The sequence below is a fragment of the Lycorma delicatula genome, chromosome 4 (assembly GCF_047948215.1).
Source record: "Lycorma delicatula isolate Av1 chromosome 4, ASM4794821v1, whole genome shotgun sequence".
NCBI classification, from domain to species: Eukaryota; Metazoa; Arthropoda; class Insecta; order Hemiptera; family Fulgoridae; genus Lycorma; species Lycorma delicatula.
The window spans coordinates 48,023,654-48,043,609 of NC_134458.1; the positions used below are offsets into that span (position 1 = coordinate 48,023,654).

Genomic DNA, 19,956 nt, shown 5'->3' on the forward strand with positions numbered 1-19,956 from the left:
GAAATGCTAATCCTTCAGAAGCGAGCTCAATCTATCGATAAAGGAATAGTTCCCAAACATGTGATTACAAACAAATAGTTGATGGAAGCCTGAATCCTTTTATTATTTATATCACCTATAATTTTCATCTTAATATTTATCAATAAAAACTATTTCAATACCTACATACAGAAAAAATTTTTCAAATACCTAAGATGCAAAAGTAAAACAGAAAAATCTACCTGAGACCCTGATAAATAGATGAACCTATACATTTAACTATTCCATCATCTAACAGTTATAACTAATACATATTTTACATCTAAAAACTATATTCTCTTCAAAATTATACAATTAAAAATAACAAAGAACTTTTCATTAATTCGGCATCCTGAAAAGTAGTGATGTAACTCACAGGTTTAGTTAAAAAGAGAAATATGACACAAAAAATAACTATTTTACTTTATCACAGTTATTCTTTTTTTTAAGTTGAATTACCACATTAGCTCAAAGATTGCATGGAAATACAGTATCGATATTTTATAGCATACGAAAAATGTCAATTCTGACCAAGAATTTGAATCCTTCTGGATAAAAGGTTGAGACCATATCAGTCTGCCACAGATATAAACAAACATGTATCCTATGTTTACAGTTAACCCTGGAACTGCTATTGTAATTTTCTTCAATGCTGGATACCATTTGTACATTTTGCAAGTTTTAAATAAAAAATAATTTTTTAATTCGTTTTAATATAGAATCATCTAGTATTATAGAACATATTAATCAGAAAATTATGGAATTTATGAAAATATAAGAAAATTGCTTATATTTATTCTTAAATTTTCACCTCCTGATAAAACTTTATCTTTTACATTTTTAACATTTTTTTTATAATTTCATGGTAAAAAACTAAAGAAACAAATTTTTAAATAAAAAACAGAGCTATACAAAATGCACACAAATATAATAAACACCTTACAACTTATTTACAGAAGACAAAATATAAAAAAAAGAAATCTTAATATACATGAGTAAAACTTTTCACCTCTTAGTCAGAATTATTAGAATTTTTTTCTTTTACTGCAAGTTTTTACGGGTCTCCAAAAGTGTTTCAGTTAATGAAATCATGTGGGATGAATTCCACAATTACAGGCTGGTCACCAGTAATAACTCCTTTTCCTTTTTACTGCTAGATCACTTACACAAACTTCACAAAGACGTTCCTTCCAACCAGGTAAATGAACCAAAGCATGCTCCTGTTTGATACAAAATCGGATCGGAATTTGGATCCATTCAAGCTCAGTTACTTCCATTAAATCTTTACAACACTCACTAAAAAGTAAGATCTTGACATGGCATATCAGTGTTATTTTTATACAAAATAAAAGCATCCAAAAGGGCGATGACGAGGAAGTTATAAAAAACTATCTTTCAATATTTGTGGGTGCTTCTGGAACAGAAATAATGGTAAACAGATTTGTCACTATTGTCTACGCCTCCCATTTTCAAATTGTATTTGTTAATTAGAATTGGTTTGACTGTCTTGATACCACTTTTAAATTTTATGTGAGCGTCTTCTGTATGACAGCCAGTTGTTAGCAAGTAAACTGGTTTATGGGTTTTATTTTCTTTGTAGCCAACCAAAAGTATATTTTTTGTCTATAATAAATGCTTTTTTTTGCACAAGTTTCCCTGCCAGCACATTTTTTTACAAATGTTTTGAAATTTTATTTACAGTTCCTGTAAGGAATGTCTTCTATTCATACAGCTAACAAGCTAGTGGCTACTTAGTATAAAAGTTATCACAGAATACATAACATCCTTTATTCAGCAAGCTACAACTATTCAGTTGATTTACAGTAACCGTTTGGGTAAAAAAAAAACCATTTTCATGCTGCAAAAAGCCATTGCCACTATACAATGCCACATTGAAAACATAGCTTATGTTGCTGTCACATAGCTCAATTTATTTTTATTCCAAACCTGGCATGTTTTTATTTGGCTAGTACTAGCCTTTGCCACTATACAATGCCACATTGAAAAAATAGCTTGTGTTGCTGTCACATAGCTCAAATTTTTTTATTCCAAACCTGGCATGTTTTTATTTGGCTAGTACTGAATAAAGACACATTTATTTTTCATACCAATAAGGCTTTCATCAATTGGAAGTACTTTGAAACTATATAAAATATTCTTTGAAAGATTTGTTCATGGAATCAAAAAAGAATCTGATTTATGCCATGCATCAGATCTTTCTGGCACTTTGGTATAGACCAAAGGTCTGAAATGTTATGTGAACTGAGATGTAACATGGAATTAATTGATAAAACCTCATAACAGAGTTGTAGAAAAAAATGGAACTTTCTGCGATTTGGAAGTTTTCTAGTAATCTGAAATATTCTTTTTCCTTATTAGAAGCTAAAACAGGATTATGCAACACTGAAAATCGATAAGTATATCTGATGAAATAATATACATTGTATATCTACATTTAGTGCAAAATCTATAACATTTGGTATCAATACAGTTACTAGAGCTTGAATATTATTTGCATAATATACTGATAAATGGACAGTTGTTAATGAGTGGTGAATTACAACTCTAGCATTGAAAACGGTTGAAATGCATTGTATATTACAACTTTCAGCAGTTATAGGGGTTTACGCCATTCTAGCGTAAAGTTTCCGTTATTTTCTACGAATTCCAAGCTAGGGTGGGCCCCGTTGTCTTATTACAGGAATGCTTAAATCTCACTTTGTTTCGTATTTCTGTGTTTGTCAAAACTACCTGTTTTATTATTCGTTCTCGTGTTCGACCCTCCCTCCGTCATCCTTAGTGACCGCGTCCATTCTTCTATGGAATTATTTTTGACTACCCTTTTCATACACCCGTTATTCTTTCGTCCCCTTACTAATGCATGCACACATCTCTTGTCTTTTACACACACTCTCTCCTGTCCACTACCTGGATCTGGTTTCCCCCTTTTTCTTTCGCCATCTTTTCGGCAGAGTAGATCGAACATCTCACCAGTGCAGTCGCCTATGGCCATACTCCTGCAAACTTTGTGGTAATTTTCTCATTCAAGCAGAATCTCAAAACTCGTCACTACACATCTGAGATTCTACGCATCATTCTGCATCATTCTATCACCAAACCACATCACACCTCTGTATTCCTGATACACCAGTGCGGACTACGCCCAGGATTACATATGTATTCATCGGTACTTGCTTTTACGAGTTCATCTCTTGCTAATATTTGTGTGTGATACAGGCAAGTGCAAATTATTCATTATTATTCATATTAAACGTTTATGTTATCCTTGTTCATGTGTAGCCCATTTTATGGGTTATTAAATGCAAACTATCGTTCTTATCAAATCTACCTTTAATTTAAACACTACTTCAGAATTATAAAACTTATGTGCGATATATTTCATATATTATTATTGATAACTATTATTATAGTTCGTGTTCAAACGTCAGTTACTCAGAGCAAATTACCTTTACTTGAAAGGTTTATTGCAATCAACTCTATCATTTAATCTAATTTAACTTGTTAATCGCCGAGATTAATTCTTATCTATTCATTCACTGAATTCATATTCTCTTAAATTAATCTAAAGAAAATTACTCCGGATATGAAGTTATGTTTTTGTGCTTCTTTGTAACTTAATACTTTCAAGAAAACTTACTATTAGAATAAATTCTATCTATATTATTATTTATTTTAATGTGATTATATTGTGATTTAACGCCTTCTATACTGAAATTATTGTAAACAACTCTCTTATTTTCCGGCTCTGTTACACTGTGTATTTATAAAGGTTTATTCATGTATTTTTATATTTAACAGCATTATTCATTTGTTAATTCAGCTGATATATTAAGTAGTATTAAGTCATGCTAATTGCATAATTTCCTGTTATGTTTTAAGATTATAATTATAACGTAAATTCATTTGGTACACTTTCAATAAAGTCCAATTTCTTTTGGCAAATACTAGCTGTGTGTTTTTTGTTAACTTTACCCAACAATAGGGTTAAAAATATAATCTGAAAAAAGGCTTACCCATTTAATAAAAAAGACAAAAAATAATAATTCTGTTTGTTTATAAGCAAAAAATTAATTATTTGAATGATTTTCAAATGTAATCTTTATTTGTATAAATTTATACAACCAATATAACTATTGATTCATATATGGTGTCTGCTAGTTTTTTTTTTTTAACTTTCAGCAATATACTTTTTTAATATTTTGTCAATTAGAATTATATATATATAATAGCTCAAATACAACCCTGAAAAATATTAATTCAACTGAAGCAGCACTGAGTAAGAAAAATTGAAATACCTTCTATAAATTCTACAAAAAACAATTAGTTTCCATAATTTTTTTTTTAAGAATGTCTTTTTTAAATTAACTTTTATCAAAATTATTAAAATGCAATATCTCTGATCTTCTACTGAGATAAGGATATTATTTCAAGTCAATATTTTGCAAATTCAATTTTGTAAACAATGTTGACAACTACTAAATAAAATACAGCCTTGAAATTTTGATATACTTAAAATGGATGACAGCTGAATGCAGATTGTGAATAAGAAATAATACTGATGCAAGGTACTAGCAAGTGAATGCAGTGAATGTGAGAAATCAACTAATTTAACTAACTATTTTTAACGGCTTGAAGTACTCTGTATTACTTGCTAAACCGTAAACTGAATAACCAGAATAATATACACTCTATTATTAGTAAAACTTTTTATTAAAATACCACAAAAACAAATGTATTTATCTGTAAAGCAAGCACATCTAAAAAAATTCATACAGATCAAATCAGTTATTCAGATTTGTCAATTTTAACTAAGAACTGATATTAATAGAGGTCATTATAAAAAGGTTGCATTTTATTAAATGTAGAAATGATTAGTTTTTCATTCAATAAAGAGAAAATTATTTTGAAGAAATTATACTATATGCTTCAAAATTATTAACAGAAATGACATATTAATCAAGAACCGATTATCATGATGCGTAATATAATTTATTAAGTCTTTAGACTGTAATATTTTTATATTAATGGTACCATTTAATCGGTAGAATAAAATGGGATTTAATAAAATAATCATTTATTTATTACAGGTTTCAGACTTGTTAAGCAGGTGGAGGAACTCATTATAATATATACAAGTATATCTGTACAACAGAATAATTCTGACAACTCGCGAGGAAATAAAATAAATGTTTTTACTTTACAAAGAACAAATAATTTTCATGTAAATATCATACAAGGATAAACCCAGTAACTTACCAAGTGGACCACGGCATGTTGGACAACAGGTAAGCTTTGGCCGGCAGCTTGAACACACTAGATGACCACTCTGGCATTGTAGGATTGGTGGCAGAACAAAATCAAAACACACAGGACATTCAAAAAGCGATGCAAGATCAGCTGATACTGGAACTGATGTTGCACTGGAAGAAGTTGAAGCACCACTTCCACTAGGATTCACCATTGCTCCTCCTCCACGTCGTTTGCTGCTGGGAGGAGCCATTCCGACCTGACTTGTCATATCTCTCAATTAGTAACCTAGAAACATACGAGACACCTGAGTTTGAGCTCCTATAATTTTGCAAAAAATAGTAAACATATATTATACAATATTTAAGTCTATTCTGTTCTATGCTATTTTACTAAGAACTCATTTCTAAACAGTGAGAAATACATCAATTGCATTTAAAAAGGTATGAAAACAATCTTAGTTAAAAATGTTTGAATATTAGATCCATATAGTTTAAACTTACTACACCACAATTTAATGTTTTTTTAATATTAGATCCCACTTATTAATAAATAGAAAGCCTTAATTTTTTTAAGAATCCATTTTTCCAGTCAATATGACACAACCCTGAAATATTACTTTGTAAAATGTAAACAAAATGAAAAAAAAAATTATTTTGAGTGATCTAATGCAGATTGAACTAGAAAAAAAAATAGCATTAACTATCAGTAAACATAACTGTTTATCAATTTAAATAAATAAAAACCAGTCAGTGGATAGGCAAATCTAAAAGAGTGCATCTATGAGGTTTGATTACACATACTAACTTGACATTTTAGTAAGTAACCAGTTAACTGACATTCAACTAAGAAATTACAACATTGGAACATTTACTATTCTGTGAGTAAAGGTAGCAAAATACATTTCAAGGGTCTTTTATGTTACGAACCCAGCACCCTGTTTTTTGTTATTTCTCATGAATTTATAAAGTTATGATGTAATATATTTAAATTATAAATAAAATGATTAAATAATGTCGTAGAAAAACAATTTTGTAAAACTGTTACCTGTATTGGTCTGTATGGCATACAGATAAGATAGCCAATCTGGTATTGTCTATTTGTATGCGATGTTAATATCTGTGCACAAAAATTAATGTGCCCGCATAATAATATTCCGTTACTCAAACTATTGTTTAGGTTAGTTTTAGTCGGTTAATTGGGTACAGTATTTTAAAATGAATGAATTAAGTGTGTAGTAGCAGTTTGTAAAAGTATTTTATAGGTTACTTTTCTCATATGGAAAGTTTGCTTCTAGATGTCCTAATTACAAAATGGCAAGTGAAAGTCCCTATTTTGTTAATATTCTATTATTGAATGTTTCTTTGTAAAGTTAAGGTGATGTTTCCTTAGTTTCTTTGTAACAGTATGCTCTAAAACTGTTGTTGAAAAGCGTTCTGATGGGTGCATTATTGCAGAGATGAACGTTGTCCTGCTTTACTGTAAACTAGCAATGTGCACTGTCCACCAGCAAAGTGGAAAAGTGTTAGTCTTATGGTCGGATGGTCATAGGTTCCAAAATCAGAGAATATATAGAAAAAATAACAATTCATAAATAATGGCATAACAAAAGTGTGGGGTGCATAACAGAAAAGACAACATTTCAAAACATGAAATATTTAAATGGAAACATCAACTACAGAATTCATATTAGGTTAATACAATTAGTAACATGACTGCTGATATATTATTTTTAGTTCATAATTTAAATTTCATGTTACTGAGCTCAATATGGCAAAACCAAGCACCTTGTTCACCTAATTTTCAAGTAGTGTAACAGCACAGTTAGTTATAAAATCTAAACCTACAGTTTTTTTCATTATATTAAAGTAAATAGATAAATCAGAAATCAAGCAAAATTAGTTAAATATACCTCAGGAGTTTTGCAGCAGCAGCAAAGGAATTTGGCATACCACACAACCAACACACTTGTTATTTGTTCAGTGAGCCAGTCAAAACATACCTGAAGATAGGCCAAATTAATTTAACAACATTAATAACAATCAGTAATTTTTTTCTTTTATAATTTATTTAAATATTATATTCAATTAACATAACAATGATTTTTTTATAAACAAGTAATGAATTTTTTTTGTGATGTAACTAATTAATAATTTAACTATGTAAATCAAAAAGAAATATCAATGGTGAAATGGTGAACAAGGTTGCATAAATTAATCTTGAAACCTAATTTTAAGTATTATATTGAATAGATTAAAATTAATTTTTCAATGCTTTCTTGTTAAAATCATTTTTTTAACTAAAATATTTTTAACATTTTTCTTGAATATGTTGCAAAAATGTATCTGATATTTTGAAAACTGATAAATAATGCATTTCCTCTATTTCAGCAACAAAATAAAAAATAAACCGTATAATCTATAAGTAGTTCCCAAAAACCTGAGTAAACTGTAACAGTATAAGTTTACAAATACACACACACAAACAAATAAAATTTACTGATATTTTATGTCGATGACTGACCTATATACTGTTGTTATTATAATCTATATTTTTATATGTAAATTTGAAAATATAAGTTAAATACCGGGTTCAAACTTTACTTGTTCTTTAATTATATTTCTCTTGCTGTATTTTTATTAATGAATTTGCCTGAAAAATGGGATTTAATCTCTAAGAAAGCGCTAAATATGAAAAAAAATAAAATGAACAATAATAAAAAAAAGGCAGTAAGTAGGTGATTATTAGTTAAAATAATATTAAAAATACATTTAAGTAAAAAGTAAATTCCTACAGGTAGAAAGTAGTAGGGATTATTTAAGACTTAAAAAAAAGAGCACACATTCACTGCTAGTATAATTGATATAACTCTTCATGCTAAATTGGGTTTTTGGCACACGTACTTTGCACATTCCAATAGTGAAAATTCATTAAAAAAAAAAGAAAAATGTGACACTGCAAATAATCACATAAATAGACCCACACTCTATCATATATCAAGACAAAATATGCTGTTTCCCAGAACAGTGCATTAGATATTCAATTTTAAGTTCCATTATACATGCAGTAGCAGCATCTTAAGAATTACCCACCTTTCTTCGTATGTGTCATGGTGCCAGCCATGACAGATACACATTGACCAGCGTGGCAACAGCAATGGTCAACAGGGACTACTGATAATATAAAAGAAGTTACAAATTTATCTGTAGTAATTCATAGACAAACTCTTATAATTTGAACTCCTAGGAATATAAAAAAATTTAAATTATCTGATAAGTGGAAAATTACAACATCAGACTATATAAATAATGTTTGCAGCACAGCCTCAATTAATTTTTTATGGATGATGATACTGCAGAAACTTCATACTGTATTTAATATTCTTAAAGCCAATTTACGTTAATGTCAATAAAATAAGTAGTATCTCTTCTTTTTTAACTAAGAAAATACACAAACCTAAAAATACCATAAGTAAATGAATTGTCTGTATTCAATGTGATTTGCTTACATGCAAATTTGTCAATTATTTTTGAGACGGTGTGTTAAACTAAAACTTAATTGCAGTACAAGATTATTTTGCTTAAACAATGGTGTGATGACATTTGAGAATTTTTCATTTACGAATTTCATTCACAATTCCTTTGGTGAAGTTTTTCAGCTGTTTTCTTTTTTGATAGTTTTCTCCTATTTATACTAATGTTTAATATAATTTAAATAATATTTCCCTCAACTCCTGGATTTAAATTTTCTGATGACCCAGTTCAATGAGATAAAAATCTGTTATAATTTATATACTACATGTTCCTTTTATATTTTACATAATGTTTTCTTGGAATTTATATATTTCTATTTCTTTGTATATTACAATGGGAGCTAATTATTCTGGTGGGAATTTCTGTCATAGTTTATAAATACTCTTCCAAATAAATTTTGCACCATTAATTAAAACATTTTCCTAGTGTTTTCTACTGTTTAGTGAATAACTGACTTTTATATCTTGCAAATTTTTGGTTAAGATATGTTCCATTTTACGAGTCAGAGCATGGAATGTTAGAAGTCTAAAAAAGGTTGGTAGGTTAGAAAATTTAAAGACGGAAATGGAGAGGATAAATGTAGATGTAGGAATTAGCGAGGTTCGGTGGGAAGAGGAAAACGACTTTTGGTCAGTGATTTTAGAATAATTAATCGAGCTTCAAATAATGGGCAGGCAGGAGTAGGTTTCGTAATGAACAAGAAGATAGGGAAGAGAGTAAAGTATTTCAAAATGCATAGCGATAAAATCATTGTAATAAGGATAAAATCGAAACCTAAACCGACAACGATTGTCTATATGCCTACAAGCGCCCATGATGATGATGAGGTAGAGTGTGTATACGAAGAAATTGATGAAGCAATTAAACACATAAAAGAAGATGAAAATTTAATAATAATTGGAGATTGGAATGCAAGCATTGGAAAAGGCAAGTAAGGAAATATAGTGGAAGAATACAGACTGGGCAAAAGGAATGAAAGAGGGGGACCGACTTACAGAGTTTTGCACAAAGTATAATTTAGTAACTACCAACACCCAGTTTAAAAATCATAATAGAAGAATATACACATGGAAAAAGCCAGGTAATACTGCAAGGTATCACACAGCGACCATAATTTAGTGATAATGAAATGTAGATTGGGGTTTAAAAACCCGAAGAAAAGGTGTCAGATAAATCGGTAGAATTTAGAGAAGCTTGTTGAAGAGGTGGTAAGGTAAACAAGATTTTTGAGGACGACATCGCAAGAGGTCTGAGTAAAAAAGATAAAGTAGAAAATGTAGAAGAAGAATGGGAGAATGTTAAAAAGAAAATTCATAAATCAGCAGAAGCGAACTTAGGCGGAACAAAGAGAACTCGTAGAAAACCTTGGATTTCAGACAATATATTGCAGTTGACGGATGAACATAGAAAAGATAAGAATGCTAGTGATGAAGAAAGTAAAAGGAACTATCAACAATTAAGAAATATTATAAACAGGATGTGCAAACTAGCAAAAGAAGAGTGGATTGAAGAAAAGTGTTCAGAAGTGGAAAGAGAAATAAAATAGACGAAGCACACAGGAAAGTTAAGGAAAATTTTGGGGTAGATAAGTTAAAATCTAATAATGTGCTAAACAAAGATGGTACTCCGATATACAGGGTTATCATAAAAGAATGGTGCAGTTTCAGTAATTCATAGGAAGATTGTAGGGAAATTTCTAGATGTTATACTGGTATCCCTGAAAGCCTCCAACTCAAAAGTTTGTTTATCAGGAGTTGTAACCACAATGTCAGTTCTTGTATTGTTGTTGCGGTGAGTTTAGTGAGTTACTATGTTCTCTGATAAAGACAAAGCAAAGTGTGTTTTATTGATGGCTGAATTAAAATCCGTAATTTTAGTTCAACGTGCGTTTCTACGTGAATTCAGAAGAGATCCACCACACAAAAATAACATAACACGTTGGTTCAAACAATTCAAAGAAACTGGATCAGTTAAGAAACAGAAATCAACCGGCAAACCAAGTGTAACAGACGAAACTGTTGAACTAATTAGATAATCAACAATTAGAAGTCCTAGGAAGTCCATCCCCCGTCGAAGCGTCGAATTAGGTATTCCAAAATCAACAGTTCACAAAGTTTTACATAAAAAACTGAAATTACACAATTATAAAATCCAGATACTCCAGGAATTGAAACCCGATGATGGTGTAAAACGGTACAATTTCGCTGTTGAAATGTTGGACAGAATAAGTGAAAACGAATCATTTTTAGATGATATAATTTTTACAGACGAAGCTACATTCCATGTGAATGGATGTGTTAACAGACACAATTCACGAATATGGGGCTCTGAAAACCCACACGCAATTATTGAGAAACAACGCAATTCGCCTAAAGTTAATGTTTGGTGCGGTGTGATGAAAAATTGTGTAATAGGGCCTTTCTTCTTTGCTGAAAAAACAATTAATGTAGTTGTGTATCTTGACATGTTAACCAATTATTGCTTTCCTCAGCTGGATGAACTCGAAAACATTCATCAACTTCATTTCCAACAAGATGGTGCTCCCCCGCACTTCAATGCGTTGGTCACAGACGCTTTGAACGAAAAATTTAGAGATCGATGGATAGGCCGGCAAGGACTCATACTTTGGCCTCCAAGGAGTCCAGACCTGACACCTTGCGATTTTTTCTTGTGGAGGTACATCAAAAGCATTGTTTATACACAAAACATTCGCGACCTAAACCACTTAAAAAACAGGATTAATGAAGCAATGACAACCATTAACTAAGAAATGTTAACTAATGTTTGGAGAAGTTAAGTATCGTTTGGACATTTGTCGAGCGACTAAGGGCGCACATATTGAAATTTATTAATTATGTAAAAAAATGTTTGAGACGACAAATTTGATAAATAAAAAACATAAACTGTAAGTAATTCTGTTTTAATTTAAACCATGTTCAAAACCACACCATTCTTTTATGATAACCCTGTATAATACGAAAGGCAGAGTTGATAGGTGGGTGGAATATATTGAAGTTACACAGAGGAAATGAATTAGAAAATTGTGTTATAGACGAAGAAGAGGAAGTCGAAGAGGATGAAAGGGGAGAAAACAATACTGAGATCTGAATTTAAGAGAGCATTAAAAGATTTGAATGGCAGAAAGACTCCTGGAATAGACAGAATACCTGTAGAATTACTGCGCAGTGCAGGTGAAGAAGCGATCGACAGATTATACAAACTGGTGTGTAATATTTATGAAAAAGGGGAAGTTCTTCATCAGACTTCAAAAAGAGTGTTATAGTCATGATACCAAAGAAAGCAGGAGCAGTAAATGTGAAGAATACAGAACAATTAGCTTAACTAGCCATATATCAAAAATCTTAACTAGAATTCTGTACAGAAGAATTGAGAGGAGAGTGGAAGTGTTAGGAGAAGACCGACTTGGTTTCAGAAAAAGTATAGAAACAATGAAAGCAATTTTAGACCTCAGATTAATAGTAGAAGGAAGATTAAAGAAAAACAAACCAACATTCTTGGCATTTATAGACCTAGAAAAGGCATTCGATAACGTAGACTGGAATAAAATGTTCAGCATTTAAAAAAAATATGGGTTCAAATACAAAGATTGAAGAATGATTGCTAACCAAACAGCAACAGTAATAATTGAACAACATAAGAAAGAAGCCGTAATAAGAAAGGGAGTCCGACAAGGATGTTCCCCATCCCCGTTACTTTTTATTCTTTAACATCATTAACTAGCAGTTAATGATGTTAAAGAACAATGAAAACTACAATTAAAGAACTACTGCATGCAAATAAACAAGAACAAAACGAAAGTAATGAAATGTAGTAGAAATAACGAAGATGGACCACTGAATGAAAAAATAGGAAGGGAAAAGTTTATGGAGGTAGAAGAATTTTGTTATTTGGGAAGTAGAATTACTAAAGATGGACAAAGCAGGAGTGATATAAAATGCTGAAATAGCACAGGCAAAATGAGCCTTCAGTCAGAAAAATATAATTTACATCAAAAATTAAATTAAATGTTAGGAAAAGATTTTTGAAAGTATATGTTTGGAGCGTAGCTTTATATGGAAATGAAACTTGGGACGATCGGAGTAGCTGAGCAGAAAAGATTAGAAGCTTTGGAAATGTGGTGCTATAGAAGAATGTTAAAAATCAGATGGGTGGAGAAAGTGACAAAGGAAGAGGTGTTGCAGCAAACAGATGAAGAAAGAAGCATTTGAAAATATAGTTAAAACAAGAGACTTATAAGCCACATATTAACGCATCCTGGAATAGTCGCTTTAATATTAGAGGGTCAGGTAGAAGGAAAAAATTGTGCAGGCAGGCAATATTTGGAATATGTAAAACAAATTGTTAGGGATGTAGGATGTAGGGAGTATACCGAAATGAAATGACTAACACTAGATAGGGAATCTTGGAGAGCTGCATCAAACCAGTCAAATGACTAAAGACAAAAATATATATATAATGCACAAAAAAATTGCAATATGTTAAAGAAAATGCGTAATTTATTAAGAATTAAAATACAAATTAAATATATGAAAAACATATTTTAATGTGAAACCTGACACTGAATTTCTCTTCTGCCAGTTTCTTGTACTCTGGTACATACAATGTTATACTAAATTCATACAGTCATTCAGATGTTCATTAGTTATCCTGGATCTGAACTTTGATTTTAGCAAGTTAATTGTTGAAAAATTACTTTCGCAAAGGTAAATTCCAAAGCAGGAGCACTCTTAAAAGTTTCTTTTAAGAGTGGAATTTTTTTTGTTCATCTACGAGTATCCAAAAATTTATTTGTGATATTCTTGTTTTTGATTGTAGATCAGACTGAAAACCAATAATTTTCATTTCTAAATTAGTAGCATTTTTATTTATCATACTTGCAATTTTCAGAAATATTAGTATTGACAAATGGATTTAAAATGAATTAAGCAATTGACGGAATTTTATGAAAATCTGAAAATTTAATTTTGAAATTATTTTTAAGCTCAGTGAGAGATAAGAACATATATTTGTTTCAATTTTATTATATTTCTTAACGTAGTACTCCAAATTTGTAAAGTGACCAAAGTTACATTCCTTTATTTGGGCCATCCACAAATTTAATTTTGATTTAAATGCATTGATACTTCATATTAATTCAATAATAGTGTTTTCTTTTCCCTGAAGTTCAAGATTGACTATATTCATTTTACGTAGTTGTTAAGTCTGTAAGAAAGGCTAAATCAGATAACCAGCTGTGATCACTGTTCTCATAATTTTCCTTTCTAGATTCTACAAACTGTTTTATCTCTGGAAGAAGCTCTAAAAATCATTGCAGGACTTTTCCCTTACTAACCCATCTAATTCAAAATGTAACATTAAAGGTCCACACTCAGCATCGAGTTCATTTGAAGTTTTTGTTCACATCGAGTTTTTTTGAATAATCTGCTCTGAAGTGATCTGGCACAAATAGAATTGACAATTTATAGAACAACTTTCATGACATGTTCATAATGCAGCACTTTTGTGCATAATACCTGTTGATGTATGATGCAGTGGTAGTGAAAGAAATTTGTAAACTCAGCATCATTCTTGCAAAATATGATTAAGTCAACAGCAGAACCAACCATGGCAGGTGCGCCATCTGTTATTATGGACACAAGTTTTTGAAGCAGAAGATTAATTTCTATAATAAGGTTTTTAATAACTTGATATATGTCCTCCCGATGTGCATTTCCTTTTAATGGTAAAGCTGACAGTATATCTTCCTTTGCTGAGCAATCGTTAAAAACCATCCTTATAAAAATATTTATTTGAGCTACATTACAGATATCTGTTGATTCATCACACTGTAAACTTAGAAAAACACATTTTTGTGAATCATCTTTTAATTGTGCTCTGATATTCTCAGACACTGCTTTTATTCTATGAGTGACTGAATTTCTGGATAATTGAACTTCTTGGATAGCTAACATAATTTCATTCTTATTTTTAAATTCTTGAAATAATATCTCGGATATTATTTCGGCAAGCAATGATTCTTTAATTATACTGCCATCCTCAAAAGGTTTTTTGTGCATTGCAAGTATACATGCAATCTTAAATGATGCAATCGTAACAGCTTTTGTTTTATTCACAGACCTAGTAAGCAAAGATTGTCTGGCAACTAATGCAATTCTCATTTCTTTCAATTTAGATTTTCTTAAATTGCTGTTAGGAAGATATTCAGTATCATATTTCTTATGAACTGTTGTTCTTTGTTGCATTTTTTCCCAACAGTAACTGTTGAACCACAAATCAAACAAACACATTTGTTCTTAAAATAAATAAAAAAATATTTCTCTTCTCATTCTTTATGAAAATTATAGTTGTATACAAGCTTTTTCTTATTCTCTGGTTTCTGTGCAGACATGATTAGGTAACTACAAATTAATTGCTTATATGACTAATGTTGTGATAAATAGACACAAATATTTTTATACCTGGATGAAACCACTTGTTACTTCATGCACAACTTCTGATAAGTAAAAGTTTTGTATATACAAGTATTACAAAATAACTCAACAAACCTATCTTGCTGCCTTCTCGGTAGGCACTGGCCAGCATTAGTGAGTGCAGTGTTGGAGGATATTGTCATAATAACTCTTATTGTTATTGTTAGCATGAATATTGTTTTTGATAAATTTATTTTAATTAAAAAGAGAATTTATTCATCGATGGGGTATGAACCCACACAGCCACTTTAATAAACAGAGATAAACCAGCACATCCCGAACAGCACTTCGGGTGATGTCATTTCTGAATGAAAATATTCCTGGTCAGTGTTGTCATAATTTAATAAAACCAAAAAACTTTACAAATAATCGACTAAATTAATACCTATAATTAATGTCTTTTTTCTTTCTATACATTAAAGAAATGTCTGATCAACTGTGGCTATTAACCGTGGTATTATATTTTATAGAGCAAATAATTATTAGACATTTCATACCCGAGTTGATAAAATGAGCCACACCAAAAGCTGCTGCGAAAGTGGCTCACGGCAACTTTTAATGTGCTCAACTTTTTGACTTTTTTGTGTTAAACCTTTGATAGCTTGTGAGCTATCAGGGGCACAGTGTATTTATCATTTAAATCAGGGACACCCCTGATTTAAATGATAAATACACTAAATTAATAATAACAGTAGTAAGAAAAGTCAGTCATTTTACAATGTTAATTGTAACTAATCAATAAATATGAATTAAAAAATAATATTAATGATGTACTTACTATAAAAATAAATAATAATTATTATTGTTATTATTATAAATGGTAAATATAACAAAAATAATGATTACATACATAATATACAAATATAATATGTTTTTTTTAAATTTAGAACTCGATTATTGTTTAATCAAAACAGTAACAGAAACTTAAATAAAAAGCAAAGTAAGCAATTTTTTTATAGGCTATAAAATTTAGAAAAAAGCATATAAATAATAAATCTATACATACAACTCATATCTTATAGCAAAATCAAGCATTACTGGTGTGCAATACTGTACGTTTTTTTATCCAAAGGAATAGTTTATTTTTAAAAAATTACTTTTGTTTCATAAATAATGATTAAATTTATGTGGATATTACATATTGCTTGCCATTAAAAAAAAAATATATATATATATATATAAATGGATCAATAAATAATTTTTTTTTCAAATTTATAGACTAAAAATTACATACATAATTACTGTCAAAATATGTAAATAGCTTTATTTATCTTTTCAATACTTGTAATCAATTATTTTTAAAAAAATGCAGTTTACCAAAAAAAAATCATGTTTTTATTAATCTGATTTATTTTTACAGTATATGTTCATACACTATAGTATTAAAATAAATCCACATATTTATTAAATCTCTTTTTTGTATCATTAAAAGTTGCAGTCAAACTGGCAATTGTAATACAATTTCACAGTGTCACAACTGAAATTTCCTGACTTCAAATTTTAGATTCTTCTGAATTTGTTTTTTCAAATGTTTTATCTCTTTTGCTAACAAACAATCATAATAATCATTAGGTGTACATTCTAATGTATATATATATATATATATATATATATATAAACTTTTAAGGAAATAAAACTATTACATAGTTTTTTCATTTATTTTTTTACCCCCTTAAAATAGGAAGGATTTAGTAATTTGAAATGTAACATTATTTACTTTTTAGAAATGTTTGTTATTTCTGTCTCCTTTGTGTTGTCACACTTTATATAAAAAATAATCTTCAAATTGCAACTGTTATTCTTTACATCTGTCTACATTTCTATAGATCTTCTCAAACTTTCTGAAACCTTACTATAATTGGAAGTGATCGGTATAGGCTTCTCTGCCAGTCACTTCAATTTTATCCTCTTTAAAGGATGACTCAGAGTTATTGGTACACTTTTACATCTCCTCCAGTATCTCATTACTACAAACGGCAATGCCATCATCACCATCAAAATGAATGTAATCTTCATACTAAACAGAAGTTATTTCTGATCATTCTGAATTTATAAATATTGTTGCATCTTCAAACTTAGCATCATTTTCTTTCTGAATAAAATCAAAACATTTTGATCAAAAGCAATATTTAAACACTGACTTCAATGGGCCTCAGGTTTGATTTGAATAACAAAAAATAACTATCATCACGTTTGAATAATATAATAATCATATCAATGTTTTTGGATTTAGCTAAGGCTTTCATACAGTACGTGATTTTTTATCAATAAAACTGGAAATAACAATGGCTAAAGCTCAATTTCCCTACATGGATATTTAAATACTGTATCATGGAAAATTTTGGTTTGGCAGATGTTGATATACTACTCTAACAATTGTTCACTTAATTTTTGGATCAGTATTAAGAAATAACAAAAACAAGTTTCCACACTTCAGCATTGTTTTAAATTAAATAAGATGCTGCTCTATGAAGAATTTTATGCAAGATTCCTTAATTCCCCATTACTAACCCATCAACATTTATATAAGCAGAACATACAAATACAGAAGGTGTTGTTTTATGATCAGACAGGTCTGTAACTAGTTGCGCCTTAGAAAACAAATAACCTGTAGAAACAATAGTAAAGAGCAATCAAATGTCAACCTTCTATTAGACTGGAAATACCCAGACCAAATTTGTCAGATTCTAAAGGAATTAAACTTTAATTGTTATATCAGCAAAGAATATTTCATGTAGATGATTTTAAGGGTGGAATTTTGGGTGAAATTTATTTGTTGTGAAGTAATCTTCATTTACCTAGCTTAGTGACAGGGCCTAACAAACCATCTTACTTGGTTTCTTGATCTGATAACAGACAATTCATATATTAAAATGTTACCAGACATTGTTATTCCCAAGGTATTAAACAACCCCATATGTGACATCAACCGTACTCTTTTCGATATTTATGCAGGGCTGCAAGATGGGGTACCTCCTCATAACGGTTTTAAATTTAGAGACTACCTTGATCAAACTTTTCCACAATGATCAGGATGCTAAGGAATGAATGGCCACAATGTTCATGTGATTTGATGCCTTCTGATTTTTTGTTCTGGGAAATCATCAAAGACAAGGTATTTCCTTTAAATCCAAATGGCCTGAACTGCCTCAAGCTGCCAATTGAAAACACAATTTTTGCAAAAAATGTGTAGTCAGAAGTAAAATGCTCCCATGAATGCATAATGTCACTTTTAACAGCTTCTTGGATTTATACTAAATGTGTAATAATGAACCCTCTTTTTATTAAATTTTTTTATTTACAGTTTCTTACTGGGGAAACTTTTACCCATCAAGCTATATGGAACCCTGTTTTGTACAAAGCCTGAATATTGTATCTGGGGAACCCACCTTGAAAGCTACACTTCAGCTACATTTATAATTTACATAAATGATTTACTAAAACAATTAAAAAATATATCTTATGTAGATACTACGGTGTAAGTACAAGTGATAGTAATAGTTCTTATGATACTGAAGAAATAAATCAAGAATACATCTAATATTAAAAATAAGAACTCGTATTTTAACCAGGCCTGTATAGTGACAGATTATAGGATTCAAAAGAAAAAAATATATATTTTTGAGATCAGTAAAGAAATAAATTTCAATCAATTTATCAAACAATTAAATCAATCAATGAATATCCATAATGCTTCATAATAACAGATATATTATTTAAAGTATATTAACTAATTATTAAAACTAACAGAAAAATTTCTTATGTAATGAATTACAAATCACTACTAACCAATGCAAAAATAAAAATAGTTATGGGAATATACAAAACAGTATAATAGGGGGATATAAACATGGAAATCTACAATTATCAAAATTATGTTTTAAAAATAAATATAAATTTGGAATAAAAATCTGTACAGCACTCACCTTTTTACATGGGAATTGAGGGTTTATGATCAGGCAGAGTGGTTTATTATAACATTAATGACATATTTTGATGTTTTCAATATCAATATGAACATTGTTTTAACAATACTGAACAGAGAGTAAAGCTTTTTTATCCTCCACAACATCAAAGAAATAAAGCTCAATAATTTATCAATTTAACAATTAAATCAATCAATGAACATCCAGAATGCTTCATAATAATATATATATTATTTAAAGTATATTATTAATTAATTATTAAAACAGAAAAAACCACATTTGACGACCCAGAAACATTACCCAATGTAGAATGAAAATTTCAAAGGCAGTCACAAGAGAAAATATATTTCAGTAAGGTTGGAAAAAATCTAAAACCTCAAATATAAGGATATTTAAAATATATTATGTCTAAATGAAAAACTGTACACTTAATACAAGGTGGTACACTTAATCAAGGAATCTCTATCATTTATTTAATACTAACATTTCCGAAAAAATACAATTTTATAGCACACAAATATTATTTCTGTAATGGGAGGATTTATTACATAAATGAATTGACATTCCCAATTTGATTTATTTAAACGGTAGAATTTATTACACAAAGATTCCAATACTGAAATTTTGGGTACAAAGAAAAATCCAATTTTCTAAATGGAACTGAAACTAGGCACACATAATTATTTTTTGGATCAATTACCCCCTTCATGAGTAACAAAT

General features: G+C 29.7%; 1 protein-coding gene across 5 annotated transcripts in view; it reads right to left on the reverse strand.

Moving 5' to 3' along the window:
• LOC142323353 (E3 ubiquitin-protein ligase SIAH1A-like) overlaps positions 1 to 19,956 on the reverse strand; it is a 70,836-nt gene that overhangs the window by 49,806 nt on the left and 1,074 nt on the right. For 4 of the 5 annotated variants that reach the window (XM_075362867.1, XM_075362866.1, XM_075362863.1 and 1 more), the window contains exon 2: positions 5,296 to 5,574. In XM_075362867.1, the coding sequence (XP_075218982.1) occupies positions 5,296 to 5,557 (262 nt within the window). In that variant the 5' untranslated portion in view covers positions 5,558 to 5,574. Of the gene's footprint in view, positions 1 to 5,295; positions 5,575 to 7,198; positions 7,289 to 19,956 lie in introns of all 5 variants that reach the window. The other variant, XM_075362864.1, reaches the window with a different exon arrangement.